The following is a 23,426-nucleotide window of genomic DNA, read 5'->3' as shown; positions in this document are numbered from 1 at the left end:
AAAGGAAAATTGAAAATTTCCATTCTTCACGCTATAGCTATCATGAAGGATATGAAATAAAATTGAAATATTATCGTGGTAGGATTCAAAGAAAATTTATTGGAGAAAAAGTTTTGATTGATAACAAGACATTTGTTAACGTTGGTAAAGAGGTAGATAGATTTATGGTGAGAGACCGAGTCATTTTCTACAATCCTATCTTCAAGGGTATCCGTTTCTGATTTCTAGGAGTGTGTTTGCTTTATATGCATGCGTCTTAAAACTAATATGTTTGTTTTGCTATATATACTTGCAATTTTTCTTTGAGTAATTATTATTTCCACTTGTGCAATGTGTATGACAATTTGAAACTATTGAATTATATTTGTTTTTATTAAAGCTTTTTAAAATATTTGCAAAAAGATAATTTAGTTAATGGATATCTTTAGAACATATGTTAAGGTTACTGTTAATGTAAATTTTTAATTTTCTTTTCTTTTAGACCTAACAAATACAATGAAATTTAATTCTGTATATTTTCTATAAAAATTTGCTCGGTTAATAAATTTAACATGTACTCGTTTAATTAAATCTAAGGGGGAAAAAAGCAAGACCTCACCACAAACTTATGATAACACTTGCAGCGAAAACCCAACAGCTAAAATTAGTAAGACATTATTTAATATGAAAATAAAAAATTCATTAAAAAATCATATTTTTTGGAAACCTAATGATACATTGCACTTTTGTACGTTTTTCTGTGTATATTTCCATCTTCGTCAAAATTTAATATTTTCAACACACGATTTTGGCTTCACTTGATTTGGATCCCAAGATGAAAGTACAGAGACAAATAGAAATATAAACAAAAAAAAAAACATTTAGAATAAAGGACAGCTACAAAAAAAGAAAATAGATTTTAATCTAGATCCAGTCAAGATTCACTACCCCTGGTGATGAAGCATTCCAAACTGAGTCTACGACGTATAGAGAATGGCACATTGATGATTACAATGTAAAGTCTTAGCTCTTTGAAGACACATGTTTGTCAACTTCAACTTCAACTTCAATTGAAATCGGTATAAAAGATTGACCCAACATCCGATTATCTTTTTCAAATCAAAAGGCTCGTGGACTTTTTAACTATTGTAGGAGCACTCATATCAGATTCTAAATAAACTAATATAATCCTGCCTGGATAGATTAAATGTAGATTATCAATCATTCATTACCTTTGTCATAGCGAAAGATCCCCCATACTCGATTCCCGATTTGGAAGCACTACTCATGGCACAAGAGGACATCATCAAGCGCTTTCAAGGACCTGAATCCTTCTATGGTTTAGGTTTATCTATCTCAATCCTCTAACACGCAAAATCCTGATTCTCCTTCTAAGTAGTGGCATTGGTATGCATATCAAGAAAGTCAACTCTGTTTTATTTAGTACTTCTAATCTCAAACGCTATCAATTCTATGATCTTTATGGGCTATTCATCAGTACTTTAATTTGTTTTATAATCTTGGATCAGTGACCAAACCTAGGTAACTGTTAACAAAATTCTTTATTTATTTGGGTGAAATTTGAAATATATTTTATATATAACGATATTATGTACAATATTATACGAAATCGTGATTTTTTTTTAATAAAGAGACATCTTTTGGAACATATAAATTCCTCATGGTTAAGAAACACTTGTAAAAGATGTGAGAGATGTCATGAATCTTCTTGCACACTATATACCTTAATATATAAGATTTTGAAGATATAAACCAGGAGAAGCAACATTATAAGTTTAAGTATTCTCAAATATTTTACAAGTTTACTTGATCATTCTTATAAGTTTAAGAGAGTATGAAATTTTGTTATTGCCTGAATGTTTGATCAGAAACTCAAGGCTTTCATTATATTATAGGATAATCCTATCATTAACTCATTAACAGCTATGTATTGAAGAAAATATCTTTCTACAAAAGGTATTTCATTTATAAACCATAATATTCAAGTTATTATTATCTTAGAATGCAAATATAAATGTGAAAGTATATCTTTCTTCTCTTTTCTCTTGTAGTAGACCAAACCCACTTCCAATATTTCTGTGTTTTTATTTTCCACAACATTAACATCATTTTCTTCTTCTTCTTCTTCAAGTACTTCTAGTCCTTCCTCTTCTTCTTCTTCTGACAAATTGTATTTAGTATCAGAATTTGTGTTTCTATTTAAATAAAAATGGTTTATTTCCAAATATAAATTTTAAAAACGTTATCTTAAAAATATATCAAAATTATAATTTAATAATTTTTAATTAAGGCCATTAGAAAATCTCAAACTTACTTAAAACTATCAAATTCAATCCCTACATATACACATTCAGCAAATATATTCTCCCCCTCCCTCCCCATGGGGACTGAACTATTTTACTATAACTTAAAATACTAAAATTCAATTTTCATCTCTTATTTTTATTGCACAACAGTTTTTAATTTTAAACATTCAAAACATGTTGGATTTGGACTGAATTAGGTATATTCGCATTTCACAATTCTCTATTTAATAAGCAACACTCCTTTTATCTTTGAGTTCAAATATAAAAAATTAGGTATTTTTTATTTATGTAATTTAATATTATTTTATATTTTACTGTTTATTTAATTTAATTTTTTATATGATAAAAATATTAGAATATTCAATAAGTATTGATATTATTATATTTGTATAAATTGATAAAAAAATTCAGTAAATATTATAAATTTTAATATTTGTCTTTCTAACTTCTTTTTTACATATTTTACATGATATATATATTCAAATTTTTATATAAAATAATCATAAAAAATCAAAGAATTGATACATTTTTTAAGAGGAAGGCTAATATTCAAGAAGGAGAACATATAACTTTTACAATATCAACACCTGTAATGAATCACAAAGAAGGTGAGATACAACCTTCAAAAATTCAAAGAATTGCATCTAATGAGTTTGACCTTAATTCTTTATAACGAGACCTTCGAAAACGGTTTTAAATTTGGCAATATCACCCAAATTAGAGAAATGAGGTTAGACGAGCTTATCTTAAATGGATCTATACCAAAAGTATTTTGACAAGGGAGCCACTCAAATAAAGACGCTAAAAACGTCTTTTTATAAAGATGTTTTTTAATAATTAAAATTTAACATATATAATCGATTAAATCGTGTTATTTTTGTCAAAATTATGATAGACAAATTGATTTGACCAAAAAATGGTAAATCAAATTTTGAAATGGTCTAAATTAATATTATTTTTTATAAAAAATGACTACAATACCCTATTATAGAAAATGACTAAAATACTTCTATTATATATATTAATTTTGAGAATCCTAAATTTTAGTCCTTTATTTTTCTATCGTATCGTAGGGTTAGGATTTAGAATTTTTAAAATTAATATATATATATATATATAGTAAGAGTATTTTAATCATTCTCTATAATATATAGGTATTGTAATCATTTCTTATAAAAAAAATAATATTAATTTAGACCAGTTCAAGATTTGATTCACCATTTTTTCGGTTAAATCAATTTGTCTAGCCTAATTTTGACAAAAATAACATGATTTAATCGATTAAATATATTAAATTTTAATTACTGAAAAACATCTTTAAAAAAAGACGTTTTAGACATCTTTATTTAAGTGATTCTCGATTGACAATTATTTTCTATCTGATCCCTTAAAATTTTGTTTCAAGCTCCGGCACTACCCTCTTTTCTCTCTCCTCTTTTTCTTTATCTTTTCAATTCATTTTTTTCTTTCCTTCTCAACAATAATTCTAAAATTCCTTTTCATACTTATTAATTTGCACAAATACAAAAAGGAAAAAAATTTATACTTGTTTTTTTCCAACACAATTCATTTTTTTCCTTCACAATTCATTTATATATATAAACGTGTGTTTCTTTTTCAAAAGTCCAGTTTTACTTGTCTATTTATATTATATTTATTAATTTGTACAAATGTGAAGAAAAATATGTTTATTTTTTAATTGAAATTCATGCTTACTTCATGCCTAGCATGTATATTGAATTATACAAATACAAATAAATCAAAGAACATGTCTATTTTGTGCCACCTAGGGGTCCACAGATCCGGTCCGGCTCGAAGGTTCGGTCCGGTCTCGAACACTTTAGGGACTAATTTGGTGTGATTTCATCGGGTTTAGGGTCGGATAAGGGTCTCAAAAATAGACCCAGTCATTATTTCGGATCGGGTCCGAGCCATAACTCAGGTCACCCGAAGTCGACCCGGTGGCTCGGTCATCATACACAATTAACATTTTGTGTTATTAGTGACGGATCATGACTATTCTTATGTGAAATTTAAGTATTGTAAACCTTAATATTTTGTGTTATTAGTCATTATAAGACTATAAGTTAATGTTTTATGTTTAGAATTCATAAGACTTTAGACTAATGCATAATATTGTGTTATTTGTATTGATTTAAATATTTGGTATTATTAGACAATATTAGTATTGATTGTGGTTTTGCTTTAGTATTGATTGTGGTTATGCTTTAATTTTAAAGAAGGGTTGGCTCTTATTATATTTTTCTAAGTGAATTTTACCATGTTAAATAATGGTTGGAGTTTTGGAAATTTGGATATTTTTACATGCTAGCTTACAAGAAGGTATCAACGTAATGTAATGTTAACGGCTCGATTTTCACCCGGTATAATCGTGGCCCAAAAGTGTATTGGTTTCAGCGGGTTTAGGATCGGATTCGGGTCTAATAAATAGACCCGGTGTATATTCCGGATCGGATCTGGATTCCATCAAACCCGGCTTCACCCGACCCATGTGTACCCTAGTGCCACCTACATTTTCTCTTCTTTTCTTTCTTTCTTTTTTCTTTTTTCTTTTTTTTTTTCCTCCTTGGTTCTTTCTTTTGTTTCTCTCCTTTTTCAATTTTCATCTTGACTATTCTTCCTTCCTTTCACTTATGTGCAAATTTTGAACCATTTCAATTTTATTTGTCTTCTTCAAAGAGATTGAAGACTCTTCTTCTCTCGTTCCTAGCTTTTCTTCTCTATCAAATCATATAATCGTTTCAAACGGATGGTAACAAGTAATAAATCTATCTTGACAAAAATAAATGTTTCACATAATAAATACTCATCTCTATCAAAAGATTAAATAGGGGATCACAATATGGTTTTGAAAGAACAGTAAATTTGATAGAAATAGAAAACAAAACATTGACCAATAATTTTTTAGGAAGACATTAAACAGGATTTAACCTGTATAGAGAAAAAAACATGTTTTATTTAGACACAAATAAATATCCATTTGAAATACATTAAAAATGGTTCATAATTTGTACCAACATGCATGTAACATCTAAGTAATTCTAAACAAAATAAACATTGTTTAAATGCAATTTTATTTTATATTTGGAATTTAGTAGAATATATTCACATTTATTCTGATTCCAATACACGTTTCTTTTTTAATTTAAGACATGTTTATTAATTAATTTGTACAAAGCATACTTGTCTTGGATAAATATAGTAGATAATTTTTATTTTTAAATGTGATAGTTTCTGTTCTCACAGATAATTATTATTGTATATCACAAAACGAATGAAACTGATTCCACAATTTCACAAAAAGTACTTCTAATAAAAAAAAAATTTTAAGAAAGTAATATATAAATTTTTAAAAATGTAATTTTTTTTAAAAAACAATTAACAATGAATTATCTATTAAATTTTCTAGTTTAAAAAAAAAGCTAAGAGAAGAAAAGTATTTAAATAGTAAAATAGTCAAAATTCACACGCCGGAACTTAACTGAACTTATCCATCTGGTTTGGTTGGAAAGAACAGAGGATTGATCAGTCATAACTCATAACTCATAACTCATAACTCATAACATTAGATGGCGGCCGAACCAAAGAAGATCATAATTGATACTGATCCTGGCATCGGTAAGAATAAGATTTCAAGCTTTCCATCATAATTCGAAATGCTTCTTTGCTGATCCCTAGTGCCCCCAAATCAAACAATAAAAAGCAAACAGATCATTTTGAATATGGATCGCCAATAAAACCATCAATTTGTGTCCGAATAGAGGATTTCTAATTCCTTTGTTTGGCTGAGAAATTTAGATTGGTTTTTCTTGTAGATGATGCTATGGCAATATTTCTTGCCCTACGATCACCGGAGGTGCAAGTAATTGGACTTACAACCATTTATGGAAACGTTTACACCACCCTGGCAACCAGAAACGCCTTGCATCTGGTAAATTTACTGGGATATTTCTTGTCAGCACCAGTTCCATTTTCTATGTATGTTATTGTGAAGGACTTGTGCTTTGCGTTCCATTGCATGTGCAGTTGGAGGTTGCAGGGAGAACTGATATACCGGTTGCTGAAGGATCTCATGTCACATTAACTGTAACAACTCTCACTCATCACTACTCAGCATGGCTTTAATGTTGATATCAATTGTTATGACTCTTGTGTTTTTTTCTTACAGAAAGGAACAAAACTTCGCGTTGCAGATTTTGTCCACGGTGCTGATGGACTTGGCAACCAAAATTTTCCTCCGCCAGAAGGGAAGCCCATCGAAGATTCAGCTGCTGCTTTTTTGGTTCAACAAGCAAAACTTGACCCTGGCGAAGTCACTGTGGTGGCCCTGGGCCCACTTACTAACATTGCTTTGGTTTGATTATAAATGGACAATTTTCGATTTGGCTGGCATTTCCATGTTGCTCTTCAGAGACCATATCATGCCGTACAATACCTCATTTCTTGACTAGATTCTTCTTTTGTAGGCCATACAGCTTGATCCAGATTTTGCCAAGAACATTGGGCAGATTGTTATACTCGGTGGTGCTTTTGCAGTAAATGGCAATGTGAATCCAGCCGCGGAAGCCAATGTGTGTTGTAATGAAATAAATAAATAACTACATCTGTGTACGGGTCATTTCTCTCCTTGTCTCACTCTTTTAGTTGGGTTTGATTCCAGATATTTGGTGATCCAGATGCTGCAGATGTTGTGTTCACAAGTGGAGCGGATATACTAACAGTGGGGATAAATGTTACCCACCAAGTTGTATTGACTGGTACACGCTCTGTCAAAGTTTTCTTCACTCAATTTTTTCTTAAAATTTTTAACCATTAATTCATTGGTCCTATCTTTATGGAAAATTTTCTTGTTGGGTCAAGTGTTTACCACTAGACCAGAAGCTATGGTTGTTAGTAGGATACAACTTTATTTTCTTATACTTTCTCAAATCATATCTAGCATGAGGAGGTGCTAAACCTATTTTAACATTTATATTTTAGATAAAAGTAAGTACAGAGAATCAACTTTTAATTAGTTAAAATTAGGCAAGTTTTTTATTATAAAATTACTTTCTTAACTTTCTCTTTTTGGAAAGTATAGAGTTTAGGATTTAGAATTTAGAATTGATAATAAAAGGGTAATTTTAGAAAAACTGTCTAATATTGGCTGAAAAATAGTTGATTTCCTAGTTGAATTCTTTAGATTTTAGTTGGTGAGTTTTCTATAACAGAGGTTTCAGTTCAACTGAACTCAGAGGTCTACCCAACTGGACTAATATTCAAGACTTTCTTTGATCAATGAAAAGTTACTGCTTTGTTACTAAATATTTCAATTATTTCAATGAAGCATCGCATTGGTATGTTACAATGAATCTGTCTTTGACATTTATTTCTCATATCTTGTTCTGTAGTATGCTTAATTTTATAAGTATTAAGGTTAGACAGATATTTTGTGTTGTATTTGATTAGAACTGAACCCAGAGTTGGGAGAGGATTTGAAGAAACTTGGAATTTGAATGGTTACATGGTTCTGTATCAGTATGCTCACGGAACAACAATGGGGTAAAATATAAGATACAAGCGTACATAAAGTACAAACTAACAAAAGTAAAGGGTGATACTTCTCTTTCACCCTCCCATTCTTTTGTGAAATTCCACTTGAGCCTTCTGTTGCCCCATTCCCACTCCCATTTTTCATCAATGCATACAAGGTTAGAGATGTATTGCATTGGCAGGGAAAGATACTAGTACTTAGATTGGAGGAGTCAGAGTTCACAAAACTGCTAAAACTTAAATAACACTATTCTAATTTCATAAAACTGCATGGCTTTTAGCTGCTATTAATTATGGCACACATCATTTATCTTCTTTCTCATCCGTTCTGGCCTAATCTCATGCTCTAAACTTGATGACTAGGTTCTGATCGAGAAAAGTTGGCAAGTTCAAATGGAAAATTCGCTCAGTACTTGACCAAAATCCTCGATCTGTATTTCTCGTATCATCATGAGGCCTACAACACCGACGGTCTGTCTTCAAAGTGCATTCAAGAATTGGGAGAGACCTAATAATCTGAAATACTAACTGCAATTATTTTCTGTGCAGGGGTTTACCTTCATGACCCCACAGCATTTCTTGCAGCTGTTGATCCTACTCTTGTAACCTGCATGGAGGGTAGTGTTAGAGTTCAAACCAGTGGCATTACACGGGGTCTTACAATACTGTACAACAAACAGAAAAGGTATTGTTATGCTGGCTTGAAATTTATCTTCATTTATTTGCAGTTTGATAAAAGAGAAGTCTTGGAGCAATGGTTGAGTTATCTTTGTATGACCTTAAGGTCACGAGGTTAAGTTGTATAATTAGTCATTGATGCATTTATTAGGTTAGAATGTCTACATTACATCTTTTAGGAATGGTGCTTGTGCACGTGGGGTTTTTTTTTATTTTTGCAGTTTAATCTAGTATATATGAATTTCCTTGATATAGAGTAAACTTTTTTCCAGAAATGCAAAGAGTAAGATTTGGTAAGAGTTTGGACTGTATTAGACATAAGAATGCCATACTCTTCTAGTTACTAGCTAATGTTACGGAGACCTAATAATCATCTTGCATGTTAGAGGATGAAATCTTGAAAACTGCAACTATAGTATCCGTTTTCTGAATCTTGGGCACAGATATTATAGTACACATTTTCAACTAGACAGCCTGTTATATTCAGGCAGTGAGGATATTATATGGAGTACGGACTATGACATTATTTTGACTTTTTCATTCCTCTGATTTATTGTATTTAATGTAGTTTTATTTATGCTCTTACTAAGAAAAGAAATGCTATTAAAGATAAAGAAAGGTAAGGGGAACCTGGGACATGGATGCGTCTTAAATTGATACTCTGTTGTCTCTTATTTAAATGGTGTAGAACATAGATTTATTGAGGACTCCATCGAATTGTTTATGCTAGGAAAGAACAAAGGAGGGAACTGAAGTGTGATTTATATAGGCTTGGATGAAATAAATGCACATAATTATTGGATATTCTAAATAACAGTTTATTATTGGTTAGCCATGTATTATGGGATTATGTAGTTACTTGTATACTTTTCAGAATGATTGATGAATTTGAAGGTTACACAACTTCCGTAGTAGCATATGATTCATTTAAAAATATATGCCTATTCACTTGTATGTCTCAAATAATTCAGGTTTGGTGAAATCACTGAATGGTCCAATAAGCCCACAGTAAAGGTAGCTGTGACTGTTGATGCTCCTAGAGTTGTAAAAATGATCATGGATCGTCTTGTGGAGTCTTGAAGAAAACCTTTCACATAAAACTATATATTTATTTCTATCTATTTGGAGGAGGATACAATAAGCTTAAAGCAAAATATGTCTATGCTGCTTCATTTAATCCTCAAGTTATATTTTGTGCTTTTAGGTGCTGGGCACCACTATGTTAATCTCAAATTCAGGATGATACTCGAGAGGAAGTAGCTCTATTGAGTTGTTCATTCTTGCTCTCCAAGCAATGCAGCATCTTACTCACTTTTTGTACATTTCACTCTTCTTTATTAATCCACCAGTTATTATAATTATGTACCAGCGTGTGGCCTGCATAAGAAATTACTTGAACAATGTTATAAAATTTATTTCTAAAACCCGCGAAAATGTGCAGGATTGATACAAAAAATTGTATATTACATACATTTTGGAAATAAGTTTAATTATAATTGTTTAGAACAAAACATTATCAAGCATTAATAAATATTAGATAAACTTAGAATCTTTTGAAAAATAAATGAAGTCATAAAAGAAATATTATTAGCCAACACCAAATAAGCCATGTCATCTTGGAAGAGACAAGTAAAACAAGATGGAATATTTTTTAAGTCAAACATATTCTTACTAAAATAAATATAATCAGGAATTCAGGATTCAGGAGAAAACATTGAATTGAATCAAAGAAAAATACCCTTTGTCCAACGACAAGAAAATTTTACAATTCTAAATCGTATTGGTATGGGAAAATTTTCACAAACGTGCATAAACAATATTAATGCGTGTGGGATATTGATCAAACGGTCACACACTTAGAAATGAAAAAATTGTAAAATTTCAAAGAACTATCCTTGAATACATGAGATGGGGACCAAATGTCTTGGAACTATCTAGTGAGAGTAGGGATTGCAACACAACTCTCATTTGCAGATATCCAACACGCTCCAACCCAGTCAGAGCGAATTGGCAACCTAACCAGAAAAGAAAGTCAAATACGAGTGCCAAAACAGAAACAACCCTGTCCGCACCTTCATATACAAAGTAAATGTTCATAAAAGTATATATACAGCATATGATGTAGACGTGATAATTTGAACCCAAATTTTTACCTCTTGTACAAATACTTAATGTCATCAAACTATTAATTTTATTTATCATACATCAATAATATTTAATATTATAAAATATAAAAAGACTAAATATTATATTTTTGTCTTTTTTTTTTTTGCGAATCTAGTCGAATAGAATTAGATTGAAAGACTTAGGGTGTGTTTGGCAACCACGTTCAAAGAGAAAAAGTACGTTTAGATATCTTGAAAGCTGTAATTTTTGGTTTGGCAAATTTTTGGATCATGAACGCAGAAGTGATTTTGCATTCAAAACCACGTTTTTCAAGAAGCAACAATTTTAAGCTTCTGCGTTTCACCAACGGGCTTTTAGCCATCAATACTCAATCTTTATTTATCTTTTACCAATTTTATCCTTTATGCATACTATTGTATTATTTATATTATTTTTGTTTATATGAACTATCTTTTTCTATTATTTACTATTTTTTTATTAATTATTTATTTGATATTATACACTTTTATAATTATAATTTTTTTTGTATTATTTTTATTTTTTTTAATATAATATATTGTGTGTGTTTGGCAACCACGTTCAAAGAAAAAAAGTACGTTTAGATATCTTGAAAGCTGTAATTTTTGGTTTGGCAAATTTTTGGATCATGAACGCAGAAGTGATTTTGCATTCAAATAATATCTAAATTAAAATAATATACAAAAATTATTTAAGTTGATGTCTATTTTAGTAATTTTGTATCTAAAAGTGATTTTGAATAATGTAATCCAAACAACATTTATTTTACTATAATCCATTTTGATATAAATATTGCCAAACATAAATCACTTAACACAAACTTACTTTTCATCAAAATCAAGTTTGCAAAATCAATTTTATTCAAACTCCCGTTTGCAAACTGTAATCCAAACACACACTTAAACTGCAAGAAGAATTTGGATTGCAGAGTTTAAACCCACAAATAAAGTTACAGTAAAATTTAACCCTAACTCTACCCTATCCATTGCTACCCAGGTTGAGTGTTCCATATAGAAAATTGAAAACATATATACCGCATAGGAATCGGGAAGTTTTATGCCAAAAATATGATCCACCTTTGCAATAAAAAAGAAATGCATTTCAATCTCCATGATACATGACTATCAATGTCCAATCATAAGAGTAAACGATTTACTATATAATTTTACAATAAATTCCAGCAAGAAGTTGACAAGTTACAAGAAATATGGAACGCCTGTCCTGGGACCTCTCATCTGGTTGTTCTCCTCTGTTTCAGTGAAAAATTTAACTTCTCTCTCCTGTTAAAAATAAACCATATGCTCGCAACTAAGAATGACCGCAACCATGAAAAACAAGTTACAAGATCACTTATTTCATCAAAGCACATACATTGGATCACATTCATCTGTTTCTTTGCTGTCTGAATATATCAAATGTTAAAACACTGAAAAATTTCACGCGCAGCCACAAGAGAACTATTTTCATTATTTAAGAAGTTTCAATACTAGTCCTAAAGTATTATTTGTTTCAATTTTATAACTAACATTTTCAGAAAGTTTCAATCTTACCCTTGCATTAAATTCTTTTTTACAATCAACTGCGGGTCAAAATGCTTTTTTCTTTTCAATGTTACCCCTCTTCATCCCATCATCACCGATCCTCTCATCCACCATCTTCCATAACCATCAACACCACGTCTTCCCTCATCCTCGTCATCATCATCACAACCTACACCTCTGCTGCCACCACCCCTCCTCACAGCCACCACATCCACCATCATTGTCATCACCACCACCATCATCATCTTCCATAACTAACACCTCCTCCTCCCTGATCTTCATTATCATCATCATAACCTCCAAAAAAAATCCCAGAAGCGAAAAATGATGCGTGCTTAATTGTTGTTGTGCTTGTTGATGATGGTGACGGTGGTTTTTGTGAAGGGAGATATTGACAATGGTAGTGGCAGTGACGGTGATGGTGGTGCTGGTTTTGGTTGTGGCACTGGTGGTGCAGGTTGAAGGAGACAATAAGGATGAAAAGGGGTAGAATTGGCTGCGGAGAGATGATGACGGTTTAGTTGTGGTGGCAGCGGGGCCAATTATGGTGGCAACACTATTGTTGAAGGAGGTAAGAAGATGAAGAAAAAAGATGAAGAGTAAGGGGGAAAATTGGAACAAAAATATTCAATTTTCGATAATTTAACACATGGAAAATAAGGGTAAGGTTGAAACTTTTTTTAAATCGCTAGGTACAAAATTGAAACATAAAACGTTATGAACTGTTTTGAAACTTCTGAGTAGAGACAACATATTTTACCAACAACTACCATCTTCAATGTTTTATATTGACACTTATTATTTAAGTTGATTCACGTATATTAATAAGGGGTATGACTCAAAAAATTAATTTACCATTCACATATAAATTTTGGAGGTAAATGTCTTCCAGTTCCAACAATACGTATCTGTTGTCTCTCAATTTCTTTGATATAAAAGATGTAGGAGAATGAATGTAATTTGATGCATCAAAGAAATCATAACTCATAAAAACTTTTGACAGAAATGCATATTGATAAAACAAAAGCACCACACAGAAACTGGAGATAGCTCACCATATTTTCATTGAAACTAAGAATGGAAGCTACATTTCCACAACGATAGCAATAATTAGGTGCAGACCATACCTGCAAAAAATAAAAGAATTACTCCATTGACCACATAATTTTCAAGAGACTGAGTTTCTAATTTTTGAAAGACTACAATAACAGTCAAGGTTAATACCACAATAACTGCATTGGCTAAATGGATTAATTGACAAATTTCACCATCAACCATCAACCTCTATCAAAAATCTAGTGTAAGTAAGCATTTATAGGGAAAAAAAAAACATTTTAATATTTCCCATCACGTTTTCTCTAGTCTTCCACATTTCTTTTGGATCGTGCAATGTTTAGGCATAGCCTTTTCATGTGAGACTAATACACATCCAATTTATTGAGATTTGAGGACGCCTTTCCCAGAATTACTTTTCCAAAAGTGTCAACCCTTGACATTTCACTATTTCAGAATCCCCTCAAGGCCTCAACCACTGAGCTCAGGCTTCCTTATCACTTTAACCATCAACGTGAGTCCTTTTCTCAAAATAAAACTTTTACCAGTCAATTGGTCCTAAACCACCTTAAAATGTACAGTAATTAAAATTGAAATAACATTCAAAGTTTTCATAAATAAAAATACAAAAATACAATCTACACTTACAGTTACAAGACCTTTATCTTGGAACATATACTTAAGTCCTTCTTGAACAAGTTGGTGTGCTCGGCAAACTAGATCAAGATTGTTTATGTGATTGAACTGCATAAACACAATGCTTATGTAAATTAGCACTTATGTTCAGCTCTACAAGTAAAGAGCATTTAATAATAAAATTATATTACCTCAGAAGTGACTCTGGAACCAAATAGCCAACCTGCTCCACGAGGACTAACCGCCCATGTTTCAATGTCTTCAGGATCACTCCACATTAGATCACAAAATGGTCCCTCATGAGGAATTTCACAGTTCCTCTCAATGACTCTTATCTGCCATAGAAAATGTGCATCATTATCTTCAAACCAATAAACTTTGTTATTCACTTATTCTCTTGAAAAAAATTTACACAAACATCACAACTCTGCACCATTTACAGATAAGAGTGAATAAACCAAATCCCAGTGACAACTTACAGATTAGATATTTCTGTGGACACAAGACTAAATTTGGGTAGTGTTAGAAATTAAAACAGACAAGTACATCAAAACGAAACAACCGAAAGCTTTCTGAAGTCAAACAAACACTGATCACATATTAATCTGCTACTGAAAAGATAGGAATCTAAGGACAAGCAAATAGTGATATTTTGTGCAAATTTTTGTGTAAACAAAGACACACACACACACATATATACATAACACGCTTGTACATATGATGTATCAACAACAAAAAAGACAAGGATGGGCATAGAAAATTGTAGCGTGAAAATTTTTAAAATATTTACTTGACAAGATGTATTTTTACATCTAGTGAAGTGCTTATTCAAGTTGACATACATATCTTTTGGATTTCCCAGACCTATTAAACAACAAAAGATTTAGAAGAAAAAGTTCTATCTGCGGTTTATACCAGAAGCTTTTTCAAAAAACAAAAAAGGATCATCCAAACCTAAGAAGGATCATCCAAACCTAAGCGTAGTCTTAAACTTAGACCATATTTTTGTATGATCAATAGTTGAGAAGGGAGATACACAACCTGATCAATTGTTCGAATGTCTGGAGAAAGTCCTCCATGAACACAAAGCACCTGTGTCAACCGAAGCATGCATAAGAGGGGTTTTTTTCAAACAGATTGGAATATCAAAATATTAAAGGCTTGTATACCACTATACACAAATAGAAGCAGAGGGATGGAAGAAGAGAGATTTACGGTTCCATCTATAATTGCAGAAAGTGTTAGATAGTCAAAAACGTCTGTACAATACCGCCAAGCATTAGCATTTCCATACTTTCTCTGGCATTCATCATAAAATCCATAGACCTGGAAAAGACAGTAAATCAAAACAAAATAAAATGAAAAGAAATAATAATTGGTATGATAAATTGTAAATTTTTCCTTTCAAATCTTAATCTTAGCATTACCTATGGGATCAACCAAAAGAAATTCAAAAAATTTTGACATCTCTTACTATAAAAAGAACAAATGGCAAAAATATAAATTTTAAGTTTTAACTCAGTCTCTACACTGCGGAATCATAAAATCATCAATCAACTCCTAATTCCAACATAACAAAATCTTTTAATTTTATCATAATTACCAATGTAATGCATCTATGGATCCTGAGGTACATCAAACTATAGAATGCATCACAGTTTTGTATTCATCAGTCATCACGACTGCAACAACATATCCAATGTTTCTCTTCTGTACACTTCTCATCCCTAACATCAGCAACCCACATTTTTAAACATTATTACTGCCCAATCTGTATATCCCTGTGATTGAGGAATTATTTGCCAGCCAGAAGAAAAATGGGATGAAATAGTCGTCTATTTTGAGGTGTTGCATAACACGAGTCTTCAAAAAAGCACTGAACAATTATATATACCACATGCTACATAAACCATGAAGGGTCATCGCTTACTAAACTCAAACTTAGTTAATGACTATAATACAGGTGAAAGGTTTAAGAATAGATCGATTTTACACTTCATGAAAGTAGAATAGAACTGAGCAATTTCCTAGTAAATGAAGCTAAAGGTTCAAATGAACTATTTTACGTTTTACAGACAATGAAATTCAGACAAATACTTTATCAGGCTCAGTTTGTTTTCCATCACGAGACGGAAACAAAAGGACAGAAAGATGTTTGGAAAGAAAGACAAGGACAGAGACAGAAAAAAGATTCTATCCCAGAGACATATTTACCGATTTTTGTCCACCCCAAAATGGGGGACACAACAATGGATAGTCATAGAGAGACGGAAACTTTTATAAGTCAAGAATGGTGTTGGAAGAAGGTAGATGGTAGTTTGGTATGGATGGTAAGGAGATGGGAACAAAAATGACTTTTAAATGTTTTGGTCTTTATTTTTACCAAACAAGATATAAAGACAATTTTGTATGTCTCTATCCCTAATGTCACCATCTCCGTCTCAGTATTTATGTCTCAGGACAATATCCAAATGGAGCCTTAGGCCCACTACCTTCTCAGATATAATTTATCATAATAAAAAATAAATAAATATAAATAGAAACCATGAGATCACATGCAGTTCAGTTTAGGATAACATATAGCCTATAACCCCAACATGCAGTATATATAGTTGGAGTGCAATTTATGCACTTTCAATGTCAGATTTTGAGAAAAAACAAGTTTCACAGGATACAATTAGAAGTTTGGCTTGAGAGATTGGAAAGCTATGCTTCACTGGTCTTTGTTACTTATTTCAATGTAGTCAAAGGTGTGCTTTGGCACTAGAGGCAAGTCAAGAAACAGTTCTGTGCCTCTAACATGTTGAGGCACACTAGGTTCAATGAAGCGTGTTGCTAGTATGTCTCTTCATGAAAATGGTAGTCTACCCGTGGCGCATTGGTAATGACCTGACAGCCTTATATAGGGAGGTAATGAAGTTAAGACTTCACTGGTTGCAATGGCAACACGGTGCACAATGTTTGGCCCTCCCCTAGGTGATCTAGCAAGCATGATGTAGTTGTAGGGTGATCATAGTGGCACCACCCCAATTTGAGGTTGAACACAAGTGCAGTCTAAGAAGGGCAACACATCCATGCTCCATTGCTTTCTAACGGCTTTGTTTAATGAGGTGTGTGCCTTTTGGTGCTTTTCACCTCAAGTCATTTTGAGACACTTGCGCCTTTCGCCTTTGACTACCTTGACTTATTTTATTTTGTTAGCAGGATGTCTTATTCCCCCTTCTTGTATCGTTCTTTTCCCAGCCATAATTATCTTCCTTTTACTCAAAGGAATACATACATATTCTGAAAAAAGATCCCCATTCCCTACTACATTCAAAACCACATTTTACTATAAGATCAATTTACTGTTTAAGAAAACTCCTAGCTAGTAGACTTTTTGAGATTACCTAGTTCATGCTAATCAAGTTCAGTGAGGGCAGATCTAAACTGCAAAGGTTTTAATCCAAGTTCTTCCTTAAATCTTGGTGTTAATTGGCATAAGAAACTAATCCTGTCTCAACAATACCAAAACTGGCAGACTAAGGTGACATGCAATGACGTAATGCATATATCAAATCATAAACGGAATCTGAAGTTTAGAAACCACGTGCTAAAATGACTCAGCAAAGAAATGTTTTACAGCTTTCATCTTTTGTACAGACTACAGACTACTCACATAAAATCTAAGTATACAATTATTCATGCCATATTTCTGGTTACAGGCTATGAAGTCATGCAGATAAAGTCGTGCCAAAGATGCTTTTTAAGCTTTGAATCGGCACATGCAACATTCACAGTGAGTATAAATCTTCAACATAACCTTTTTGAATAAGCTGTTTACTTCAAATAGAATCCTATAAATCGAGAATGATATATTTCAGGAACAATAGCAAAGCTTACCTGTGTAAGTTGTCTACTTTCATGGTTTCCACGGAGAAGAGTAATATTAGCCGGGTATCTATGAAATTAAACAAAGGAATAAATGTAAAAGAAAAGGAATTGTAAGATCACAACAATTCTAAGATTTGAGCAATTCTAAATTGGAGCTTCAAAAACAATCACTAGGAAGCTGCTACAGCCTGAAATTATTCTAATAAGCTTACAATATCAAGATAAAATAAAAAATTACCTTATTTTAATTAAGAGTCATGTGAACAATGCAGCAAGTTGATGACAGATGCAAGCATACATGATGATAACATACCTTGCTTTTAGAAGCAAAAGGATGGTGAACACTTCCAGACTGTTGTAACCACGGTCAACAAAGTCTCCCTGCCACACATTTAGGAACATATAGCATACAAGATAAGATAATTAAAAGCAAGAAAGAGACAGAGAATACATTAAGTGCATCACCCAATAAGCAGTTCCTTGAGAAAAATGCACATACCATAAAAATGTAATTTGTCTCTGGCACATGACCACCAGTCTGGAAAAGTTTCATTAGATCATGAAACTGACCATGAATATCACCACAAACAGTCACTGGACTGTTGACAGGTTGCACATTGGATTCTTCAATAAGGATTTCTTTGACCTGAGATATCAGTCAAAACATAACAAAAGAAGAAAAGCATACATACGTTGCAGCATAAATGACCCAAGCTATGTAGATAGGACAAACCAAATGTGACCAAACGACAACCCAAGCACAAGAAATACGTAAAGCATAAGCCCCTCAACGAAAATTAATATAATCAGAATTGAACCCTTGGGTATACATATTAAGCTAAAAGCTTCGCTTCTTCTTGCCTCGCAATGGCACATTCATCAACCACATTTGATTCGTTCGATAAAGAGACTTATCAAGATAACTCTATTTTACCCCCTCCCGACTTAACTATCGGTGCTTTAACACGGATAACCCCAAAATGCAGATTCAGTCTAGATGCTTGAGCAAAGATTTGGAGAGTGGGAAAAGAGAACCGAGGGAGTTGAAGAGGAACCCTAACACGATAGCGGAGGGGAGATCTAATTGGAATTATTATTAGAAACCCTAAATGGGGAAAATGAACCGAGCGAAAGGGGAAATGATGCTTACGTATTCGCAGAGAAGTTGAAGTTCGTCTTCCAGAAGGTGTTGGCCATCTTTGACCTTGGAGATCCACTGGTCCAAATCCATGTCTCTCTGCCTCTGCGACTGCAAAATGCAAAAATACAAACAAGGAGAGTGGTGAAGGCAAGGCCAGGCAAGGCAGGGCAGGGTATACTCTTACTAGTAGGTTGCCACCAGTCAACAATAATTAACACCCCTCTGCCCTCTAATGTAATTCGTGTTCGATTTGATCGCCTTTTCTTTTCCCAATGAAAACAAAAAATGCTAATTTTTACTTTCTCTCTCTTTTCCTTCAATAAAATTTTACATGGAAATAAAAAATATTATCGCTCTTAAATTGATAATAACACATTTAATTTAGAAGATACTACTCTCAATATAAACACATTTAAAACAAAGTTTTGTCATATTAAAAATTAAATTATAAATTTTAAAATGACAATACCCACTACTAATTACTTTCTAAATATTTAATGAACTAATAATTCAAACATTTAAGATAAATTATTAATAATAATTAATTTAATTCAAAATAGTAGGAAAAATCTAAATAAAAAAGTTAGGCAAAAAACTTATATATAATATATTTATTTTGTTCATCCTTTGTCGTTCATTTGCTATTTTCCTCCTTTATTTCCATGTTATATATTAAACTCTTAGCAACATGCATCTATATCCACACGTATTGAAGGTTTTGAAAATTAAATTAGCTATTGAATCACTCTAATTATTAGTTCATTAGTTTAGTGATTCAATTATTGTTTAATAGAAGTAATAAATTATAATAAAATAATATAAACAATTATAAATAAACATAGAAAATATTATTATATTCGAATATAAAATTTAAAAATATACAAACTAAAATATGATATCAATCAAATTAAAAATCTTATCAATTTATCTAAGTATAATACAAAAATTAAATAACAAAAATATTTAAATATAAAAAACCAACATTAAAATTTATTATTGTTATGAAATAATACCAAAAATTAAGGTAATTTGAACCTGAAGAGGTTCAAGCTTTTTTGGGTGAAGATTTTGACTCATTCGTTGGGATGGTGGATTATCCGACATCTTTATTTGAATGGTGGTGGAAGTACTTATAAAGAACTTTGATACTTAAATTAGCAAATGTTTAAAGTAGACTTAAGCGAATTGATATTGAGCAATACCTGAGTTTGATAGAGTATTTATAAAAGTAGGTGATGACTTGACTACCACTTCTAAATTTTTTTACTTATAATGTGTGTTTGGATTAGAGTTTGTCAAGTTGGAGTTTGAATGAAAGTGATTTTGTAAATTTCATTTTGGATAAAAGTAAGTTTATGCCAACATAATTTATGTTTGGCAATTCTATACTAAAATTAATTTTGATAAAATAAAATTGTTTGGATAATATTAATTAAAATCACTTTTAGATAGATAATTAGTTAATTACTAAAAAAATATAATATTAAATTATACTATTATAGTGAGTAATTTCTTCCTTAATATTTGAGAAATTATCCCTTGTTGTGGTATGAGCTGGAAATAGTATTTAAAGTAATCAATGACGAAATAATTGTTATGTAAGTCAGTTCGAACACAGGTTTTCGGTACCTATACCCCAAGTAAATCGGGTAGGCTAACCCGTGAAGCTTCTTGGGCTGATCTTACTAGATTTGATGGACTTCTATAGGTCCTCTGAAATTAAATTAATTTTAATTTGGCCATGGCATTATTTTTTGGTCATGATATGCACAGTGTCTTTGCTCACAATCGAGTTTATTAAAAGCGGATCTCGAGCAAAGTAATATTTGTCAAACTGTTAATAATATTTCTTGTCCAAATTGGCGTGATTTGGATGCGTTGAAATCGAAAACTCAATGTAATTGCACATGTGTCGCTTTGCCTATTTATGCATCTTTTCAATTATCTTAATAACTATTCACTCATTTAAAATAGGGTGTCATTACTCTTTTGCCCTTATCTATACCTATATATATAGTCACCTTCTTCGCTCATCTTTTTTTTCTTCTTTTTGCTTCTATGTTTTACAAGCTTTTTATTTTTTCAATTTTTTTATTTTGATTCTTCGTTTCTCATGATTTTCTTCTAAATTTATCAAGTAACTTATTTCTGCTCTTCATTCTTCAATTGGGGTCTTTTTCTACTTGAATGATTATTATGTGATAAATGATCCTTTTTTACTATATTCCATTTTTTTTGTATGTGAGAAATGGTTCTTTAGTTCTTATAAATGAATCTTGGTTTTTTTTCTTGCTGTAATTGCTAATTTTTCCCACTCGACTTATTTTGCGCCCTTCGACAATGGTAGCATCACCAATTCTTGGTGGTGAAAACACTACAAAAGTAGGTATGTGTTGAATAAAAATAGCTATTGACCTCTATAGATAGCGATTGTAATGGTTACGTGAATGGTGGCGGTAACAGTGAAAATGAACATCTTCCATTTTTATTTAACAATTTATTTAAGATGCCTAACTTCTTTTACTTTATGCCGATGTCACCATGTTGAGTTAGTTGTATTTTTATTTTATAGGTGTACCCATATATATGTCTTGTTCAATAGTGTGCATAATGTCTTTTAACGTTTCTCAGGGTTTGAATCGGGTATATTCAATCTTTTTAGGTGTTGTGTCTATTATGAATAAAGAAATAGTTGAAAAATTCTTATTTGCCAATATAATTTGTAGAGAGAGAGAGAGGAAGAAGAACACTATGTTTTAGTCGCCCTCGATCCGAAAGAAAGGATATGTTATCCTTGACTTACAGGTTCTGACCCTAATTTTGTATGAATGCCTCTTTATCCATACAGACGCCAAAATTCTCTTTATTAACTTTGAACAAGACGTTCGATTGACTTACAAAATAAGTCCTACCCAACTTCATTCTAATTCTTGGGTCTTTATAAAAATTTATCAACTAGTTAGTCATACTCTAACCTTTCAATTTCTCAAGAGTATTTTTTTTTATTTCTTCTATTTAACCAAACTATTTAGTTTCAAAAAACAAAAATGAGATTCTTTACGAGCTATTCTAGATTGAAATTTTTTTTCCTTTTGAATAGTCCTTACATGATTTTAAGAAAGCTGCATCTCTGGTGGCCGTAGCTACGGTGACTAACGGTGATTATGAGTTGACTCTCCAATCAAATGGTAACAAGTGGAGTGTTCTTTAGTGTGATTAAATTGTTTTGACAAGATTAAACACCATCAAATTTTGTTATTTTACTATGGGAATACGATGGTTATTACATAGCAAAAGCAGCACCGGATCTACTGTTGAAAGTCTCATCTTCATCAACCAGATGGGCATCTATATGGAGACATCAATCGACAAGGACAAGGACCGCAACAGAAAACAGAGGACTTCAATAGTAACAGCAGCGACATAGCACACAGAATGAAAATCCATAAAACGCTTATGTCGAAACACGTTCTGCGGGAGGGAGTCAAGTTACCACGGATACACCACCAATGGTCTGCTCCCGCATGAAGATCCGTTGAGAGAGAGCTAGAGATCAAAATGTGTTACAGTATTGGAGGAGTTACCGTTTGGATACCGGGTCAGGTGTTTAGGTTATGATTGGTTTCTAGTATGGGTCGGATTCGGTCAAGGCCTTGTCCAAAAAAAAAAACAAGTGTTGCAAGTAGCCATAGTTAAACAGTTGAGAGTGTAACAGTGAGAGAATGAAAAAGAGTTGTATAAGATTTCTATTTCTTTTTAATTTTTTTAACATAAATTTGCATCATTTAAAAACTTATCAACCACCATATGCTTATCGTCCTTGTTTAGTGTTGGTGATTAATAATATAGAAGTCAAAGAAAAAAAAATTCTTTTTGTTTACGTGTAAAGAAATAATTGTAGCAACTAACATAGGTATCATAGCCACAACAAATTTGTGGCCACCACAGATCGCACCTTTTAAGAATCACTATTTCTAAGTTTAAATTTAGGAGAAATACTGGCCTTTCTCATGAATGAACAATATGAGCATATTTCCACTTGTATTTAAAAGTAGAGTTAGAGGTCGTACTTTCCAAACTAGAGGACCATGATGATGATGAACAACAAATTGTAAATTTTTTTCAAGAGCCGAACTCTCCATATAAGTACCAAGAAGCTTCTCATAGCAAAACCGAGCTATGTGCAGACTGAAAATAGGTAGATATTTTATTGTTAGTAGCTTTCCTTTCACATAGTATTGATACTTGATACTAATTCCCTTTATCTCTTGGTAGAAAGGGTTGTCAGTGACTCAGACACATACAAAGAGCTGAGTACGGATGACAACACCACCCGAATTTACAGATATCCACCACACTCCACACCAGGGGGTTTAGCGGGGTAGAACCGGATTTAGGTAATACCCGCCCCGGTATATATATAATATACATAATTTTAATATATAATATGTGTAATATATGTAAAATAATTAGTAATATTGTATCATATTTAAAATTTTA

General features: G+C 31.9%; 2 protein-coding genes across 2 annotated transcripts; one reads left to right on the top strand and one right to left on the bottom strand.

Moving 5' to 3' along the window:
• Window positions 1-5,794: 5,794 nt before the first annotated feature.
• Window positions 5,795-9,857, top strand: LOC107471916 (probable uridine nucleosidase 2). Its single transcript, XM_016091449.3, has 9 exons — window positions 5,795-5,945; window positions 6,143-6,258; window positions 6,354-6,413; window positions 6,496-6,681; window positions 6,794-6,898; window positions 6,988-7,084; window positions 8,223-8,330; window positions 8,409-8,544; window positions 9,509-9,857. Exons 1-9 carry the CDS (start codon window positions 5,897-5,899, stop codon window positions 9,615-9,617), a joined length of 966 nt encoding a protein of 321 aa, XP_015946935.1. The 5' UTR covers window positions 5,795-5,896; the 3' UTR covers window positions 9,618-9,857.
• A 1,902-nt stretch (window positions 9,858-11,759) lies between these two features.
• LOC107471896 (phytochrome-associated serine/threonine-protein phosphatase) lies at window positions 11,760-19,166 on the bottom strand. The gene is made up of 10 exons (XM_016091424.3): window positions 18,936-19,166; window positions 18,285-18,431; window positions 18,099-18,166; window positions 17,795-17,852; window positions 15,128-15,238; window positions 14,954-15,004; window positions 14,104-14,247; window positions 13,925-14,020; window positions 13,279-13,350; window positions 11,760-11,962 (listed from the first exon to the last, which is right to left on the bottom strand). Exons 1-10 carry the CDS (start codon window positions 19,014-19,016, stop codon window positions 11,879-11,881), a joined length of 912 nt encoding a protein of 303 aa, XP_015946910.1. The 5' UTR covers window positions 19,017-19,166; the 3' UTR covers window positions 11,760-11,878.
• Window positions 19,167-23,426: the final 4,260 nt, after the last annotated feature.

The sequence above is a fragment of the Arachis duranensis genome, chromosome 10 (assembly GCF_000817695.3).
Source record: "Arachis duranensis cultivar V14167 chromosome 10, aradu.V14167.gnm2.J7QH, whole genome shotgun sequence".
Lineage (NCBI taxonomy): Eukaryota > Viridiplantae > Streptophyta > Magnoliopsida > Fabales > Fabaceae > Arachis > Arachis duranensis.
Note: the sequence above shows the minus strand (reverse complement) of the source record. Positions and strands in the feature narration are given on the sequence as shown.